This window comes from Chrysochloris asiatica, unplaced genomic scaffold (assembly GCF_000296735.1).
Source record: "Chrysochloris asiatica unplaced genomic scaffold, ChrAsi1.0 scaffold00034, whole genome shotgun sequence".
Classification (NCBI taxonomy): Eukaryota; Metazoa; Chordata; class Mammalia; order Afrosoricida; family Chrysochloridae; genus Chrysochloris; species Chrysochloris asiatica.
The window spans coordinates 13,667,039-13,673,672 of NW_006408552.1; the positions used below are offsets into that span (position 1 = coordinate 13,667,039).

General features: G+C 43.0%; 1 protein-coding gene across 1 annotated transcript in view; it reads right to left on the bottom strand.

Annotated features, from left to right (window-relative positions):
* The window catches only part of RSPH10B (radial spoke head 10 homolog B (Chlamydomonas)), a 99,349-nt gene that overhangs the window by 91,850 nt on the left and 865 nt on the right, over positions 1-6,634 (bottom strand). The window contains exons 2-3 of the mRNA XM_006859757.1: positions 3,265-3,340; positions 193-261 (exon numbers count right to left, since the gene is read on the bottom strand). Coding sequence (XP_006859819.1) covers positions 193-261; positions 3,265-3,340 — 145 coding nt within the window. The remainder of the gene's footprint in view (positions 1-192; positions 262-3,264; positions 3,341-6,634) is intronic.

The window sequence follows — 6,634 nt, forward strand, 5'->3', positions numbered from 1 at the left end:
AAGAACCATTCAGTACCCAAGGGTCCAACTATAGTCCCAAGTTACTTTTCACCTATACCCTTTAGTTCTGTGAGTTTTCAAAACAAAGGGGTGTACTTAGTAACTTTTTTGCAAATAGTGTGTCTAAACCTGGAAGTCTGACCATTAATTTTCACAATTATAGATTCGAACTATAACTTGTTCTGTGCTTACCTCATATTTCAACCCATCCGCCCAAATATACGTCCCTTGTCCGTGCATGAGTCCTTCTGAAAACATACCCTGAGAAAAAAAAGACAACACAAAATATCAAATAGCCCTTAGAACGCAGTTGTTTATTTTATACCCCACATTTCAGTTCCTAGGTTGGTGGTGTGCTATGGAGTCAGTTCCGACTCATATTGCCCCTGTAGAGAGTTTCCAAAGAGTGGTTGGTAAATTTAAACCCCCAACCTTGTGGTTCAAACCAACCTTGTGGTCCAGTGCCTGCATTAACCCACAGCTCCACCAGGACTCCTAAAACCTACTTAGTACTATTTTTCTCTTATTCCTTAACAGTCAATGAAGCAGAAGAAAAAATAAATAAAACCTGTAAGAGTCAAATTCTAGCTAAGACTTCCTCTCCTAAATTAAACTATGGGAAGGCTTGATACTTTTAAAAGAATTGAAATACTTTGGGGTTCACATTTCAACCTCAAGGATTTAAATTTCTTAAAATTTAAATTAGATGTTGTTAAGTGTCATAGAGTCGGTTCCAACTCATAGCGACCTTATTTATGCACAAAACACTGCCCAGTCCTGAGTCATCCCCACAATCATTGTTACGCTTGAGTCCATCGCTGCAGTCACTGTACCGATCGATCTTGTTGGTGGTCTTCCTCTCTTTCACTGACCCTCTCCTTTACCAAGCATTATGTCCTTCTCCAGGGACTGGTCCCTCCTGATAACATGTCTGAAGCATTGAGAGATGAAGTCTCCCCATCCTGACTTCTAAGGGAGCATTCTGGCTGTACTTCTTCCAACATAGATTTGTTAGTTCTTCTGGCAGTCCATGGTACTTTAAATATTCTCCTCCAACACCATAACTCAAATGCTTCAACTATCTATGGTCTTCTTATTCACTGTCCAACTTTCATATGCATATGAGGGTATTAAAAATACCATGGCTTGGGTCAGGCGCACCTTAGTCCTCAAACTGACATCTTTGCTCTTGAACATTTTAAAGAGGTCTTATGCAGCAGATCTACCTAATGCAATCCGTCGTTCGATGTCTTAGGGGCCACTTCTTGACTGTTGATAATGGATCCAAGCAAAAGGAAGTCTTTGTTATTGAAAATGTGCACAACAGGACCTACGGCAATTCAACGATGTCTACCTGTACAGCTCGGTGATATGGAACCTGTCTTACCTTCCCTTCCCAAGCTGGCCCTTCCCCACTGACATACACCCACCTGCCCCCTAAGGTTCCTCTCTAACCTCTCCAGTTACGGTTCTCACTTTGATCCCATACAGACAATTCTTACATGAGTACAATGCTCGAAGAAAACATTCTCTACTAGTTAAGTTCAACTACTGTTTGGTTTTGAAACTTCAGTGGATGTCTTTGGTTTAGGATCTAAAGATTATATTTGGTGGAGGGGCGGTTCATGCAGCCTCAATGGATCCAGGAAGTCTGGATCCATTGAAATGCTCTTCTATAGTTTCCCCCTTTTGATCAGGATTCTGCTATAAAACCTGTGATCAAATATTTAGTCAAGGAAACCAGGCACCCTCCAGTTCTGGTCTCATGGCAAAGGGGCAGTGAGGCAATGAGCCCCATATTCCTTTTCTTCTTCTTATCCTGTCTGTCCTTCTTCCTCTGCTCCAGGCATCTTAACAGAAGCAGACCACCAGTACTTTCTTTCACAGTGTCACTGGGTGGGTTGAAACTTCTGGTTCATCAGTGAGTGTACACCGTTTCTGCTACCCAGTAGCCTTGGTCACTCCTGAGGACACTCGGATGCATGAAGTACTTCGAATGTCATAGGAAAAGCCAAATAATGTGTGGGACATCATGAATATTCATGAGTTTCTTAATGAATGTTATTTTCCACTCTTATTAATATTCAATGAATATCCATTTTTAATGCCTATTATTTCCATGAATATGATTCATGATAATGAACAGTTAATATTAATGAATATTATTCAGCATTTTCATCAATGTTGTTCAGCTATTATAATTAGAGTTTTTATGGTGCAAGAAAATGAGTTATGTTGAATGCTAAGGGGGAAAAAAAATCAGGGTACTGAAGCACATGCAGTATGACCACAACTATAAAATCTTGTTCTCCCATAGTAAACACATATTTCTTTGATAATCAGAATGAATTAATGGATAAAATCTCCACTGAGGCATTATTAATGAGGCAAACACGTATGTAATAATGGTGGATCAGTTATGAATTACAAATTAAAACCCTATGCAAAAAACAAAAACAAAACCCTATGCAGTGTTAAAAACAACAATCATGAAAAACCAGACGGCCATACAGAGTTATTACTCATGAAGTAAAAAAGATTCAAAATGTCATCTTCAAAACGAGCACACGTTATGTAAAAATGCTGATCCAAGGCAGACAAGGCCCACAGTCCAACAAAAACGTTTACAACAACGATACTGGGGTTTTATTTTCATCTTCATCCCTTCCTTACATGAGCTTAATGTGGTTTGTATGGTACATAAAACCAGGAAAAGAACATTATACAATGACTCCCGCTGACCCTGTATGTGTCAGAGCAGAAGCGGGGTCTGTCAGGTCTTCAAACTTTCCAAAGAAGACTCAGGCTTTCTTTGAAGGCACCCCTGAGCGGCTTTAAGCCGCCAATCTCTCAGTTAGTAGTTCAGTGCTTAACCCATTCACACCACTAGGGATGTCTACTCCAGTTATACTGAATCATATTTCTACCTTCAGTACCGAGTAGTCAAGGAGCCCTGGTGGCATTGTGAGTTAAGCATTGTCTGTGAACCACAAGATGTGTGGTCTGAACCTACCAGCTGCTCCAAGGGAGAAAGCTGTATCAGTCTGTTCCCATAAAGATGTGTTTGGAAATCCCATGGGGCAGTTCTGCTCTGTACTCTAAGGTTGCTAGACGTTGGAATTGACTCCACAGCATGGTTAAGGATCAAAATAAAACCAACACAAAGTAACTCCAGTCTCTTTAGTTGCTGGAAGATGCAAGTCCAAAAACTCTCACCCGGACCCCCCTGCCCCACCCTGCCAGTTTCCCAAATATAAAACTCACGTGGTAGACACAACCTCCCTGAAAGACAGCGAAGCCTTTGCCCTCATACAGCCCACGGACCTTCTCCCCTTCGTAGCTACAAAGAGACAAAAAGTGAGCTCATGAATGATGCAAGCAAGGAATCCGCACAGACGGAGGGTTCAGGCAGAATTGGCATCACTGAGGGCGTACACACATGTGATTTCACACATTCATTTATTCACTCAACAAACATCTCCCAGTGTCACCAGGGGCTTGTCCTCCTCTAAGTACTGGGGGCAGAACTGTGGACAAGCCTGGGGCATTTCTAACCTCAGGAGCTTCCCATCCGTGGAGGAAAGACAGACAATACACAAGGAAGCAAATGAAAAAGACTGCCAGATTCTTTTCAGTTTTTGTGGAAGACCAGGTCCGGGGAATGGGTGTACTGGGGAAATGAGGAAGTGGGTACTATGTGCAGATGGTTAGAGTGAAGGCCTTTGCTGTGGGATGAATTTTATTCCGTCCCTCATCCCCCCAAATAAGCGTCAGCTTGGCTGGGCCATGATTCTCAGTGACTTGGGAGTGAAGTAATGAAGTAGTCATTCCTGATGATGTGATCTGATGTGATCAGTCAGTGGGTAAGTAAGTGCAAACCCCTTACTCAAGTCACAGCTTTGATCAAATGTAAGGGGAGTTTTCCTGGGGCAGGTGTGGCCTGCAGCACCTTCTATCCTACAGAAGGTAAAAGGAGAGGCAGCATTGATCTAAGAACAAAGTTCAAAAGGGTGAGCAAAGGAGGAAAGCAAATGGGACACACAGGGAGGAAGTGTGATAAGTGAGGTTACACTGGAGAGACTGAGATCAATGAGATGGAACAAAGTGTATGATTCTGATTCGTTGAATGTAAAACTGATGATCTGCTCTGTAATTGTACACTCAATTCACAATAAAAAGTTTAAATAAAATTTTTTTTTTTAATAGATAAAAGGAGAAACAAGCCGAAAGAGAGAAGGGGACCTATTATCACCAAGAAGGAACCTGGAAGTGGAGCATATCTTTTGGACCTGGAGCCCCTGTACTGAGAACCTTCTAGACCCAGGGGAAGATTGATGCTAAGGTACAGAGAGATCTCCAAAAAATGCTGGGCTCACAGATGTTGAAAGAGAGACAAAGACGTTCTCTGTAAGCTAACAGAAAGAAGAAAAGCTCCCCCTAGATCCCGGTGTTCTGAATTCAGACTTCTATCCTCCTAAACTGTAAGAGAATAAATTTCTGATGGTTAAAGCCACCCACCTGCAATATTTCCATTACAGCAGCCCAAGAGAACTAAGACAGTCTATCTGGAGGTAAGATTTGAACTGAGACTGGAAGGAAACAAACAGCTATGAGAAGAATTCTGGGGAGGCTCGCAGGGAGAGGGGACAGTTCAGCTCACAGAAACAAGAGCAGAGCAGCTGGAGACCACAGGGCGAGGAGTTGGAAGACAAGCCAGGCTGTGTGCACTCTGTGGGCTGAGAGAGACTCAGAATCAAACCCACAGCTCTAGGAGGACCCGGAAGAAGGTTTCCAGAGGTGAGCCAGGCAAGATCAAATTGAGACTGAGGTCTGAAAATGATCGCGCCGGCTTTGGGGAGGAGACAAGGGAGGCAGGTACAGCAGTGGCACGGAGCTCTCTCAATGTCGGATCATGCTGCTGGTAGAGTGGGAGGGGAGAAAAGTGGGCAGTTAGGACATATTCAGCTAAAGGGGGAAAGGAGGGATCAAGAACCAAAAACCAACCAACGGCCAAGGAGTTAACTCCAAGTCATAGTGACCCCAAGTGTGGACTCCGATTTCCAACCTTTCGTGTGCCTTAACCATCTGTACCAACCAGGGACTCCAGGTGAAAACCATGAGTCAATTGTGACTCATGGTGCCCCCATGTGTGACAGAGGAGAACTGCTCCGTAGGGTTTCCGTGACTAATCTTTACGGAAACAGATTACCAGTCCTTTCTCCCACTTGCTGCTGGGTGGGTTCAAACCACTAACCTACAGGTTAGTTGTCTAGGGAAAACTCCTTGTGCCCCCTAGGGACTAGAGCAAGTCCAGTGTTCTGATCCTCAGTTCAAATCTACCACCTCTAAGGTCTGAGGGAGGAGTGTTAATGGCACTGTGTGTTAAGCGTTACGCTGCTAACCACAAGATCAGTGGTTCAAACCTACCAGCTGTTCCACAGCAGAAAGATAAGGCAGTCTGCTCTTGTACAGATCTACCCTGTCCTCCTATATGGTCTTTATGAGTCAGAATCAACTCAGTGGCAGAGGGTTTATGTTTAGGTTTTAGGAACTGAGCCAAATGAGGGGAAAACACAGGATTGCCAGGATCAAACAGCTTATCCCCAAATCACGTAGGAGATGCAACCAGAGAAAAACTTTGAACATAAGTCAATGCATCAGCAAATTAAAGAAGAAAACCTTATGCTTGTACCAAGATGCCAAAAGGTATCAGATACAACACAGCTATCATTTCTAAGAAGCATTAAATTAAAGGCAAGAACAGAAGAGAGGAGAGATTGCCAAGTAAGAACAGACACGCTGAACATAGCAGCAAAGGGAATGTGGAAGTGCAGGGCCCCAGAGCCATGGTGGTGCAGCCCAGGGCCAAACAGCACTGTCCACCAATGTTTACCGCAGTACCAACGGTCACACTGGAAAGGGCCGAAATATCCATCAACTGCTGAAGGGATAAACAAAACGTGGTCCATCCATGCTGGGGACTCTTACTCAGCCATAAAGAAACACAAAGCCCTGATCCACGCCACCACGTGGACGACCCTTCAAAACATCATGCTGGGGGACAACAACATTAGTAAGGAACATTCATCATGGAATGGTCACTCCTTCAAAATCAAAAGGGCAACACTTTCCTCAGGACAAAGTTGAGAAGGGATGGGAAAGTGAATGGAATGGAAAGGAATCACAGGGAGGAAGCCGGATAACTGTTGTTACTTGAAGGGGAATGTAATCACCTAGATGAAACAGTGTGTATGTATGATCTGTTGACTGTAAAACTGATGATCTTGTCTGTAAACCTTCACTCAATTCATAATAACAAGTTAAACAAAAAACATCATGCTGGGCGAAATCAGTCAGTCACAGAAGGGTAACTACTGTACAATCTCCCTTAACAATTCATGATTCGTGTTTATCAGAGGGCGCGGGGGGTTGTGGGAGAGAAGAGGGTATTTTTGTTTAGAGAACACTGAGTTTATGTGAATGGTGATGTAGTTAGGAGTAATTAGGAAAAGATAGTGTGGATGATTGCACATTATGAAGAATATAATCAATGTCACTGAATTTTCTATGTAGGGATTATTGAATTGGTGAATATTTTTACGTGTATATTTTCATCACAATCAAGTAAAAAATT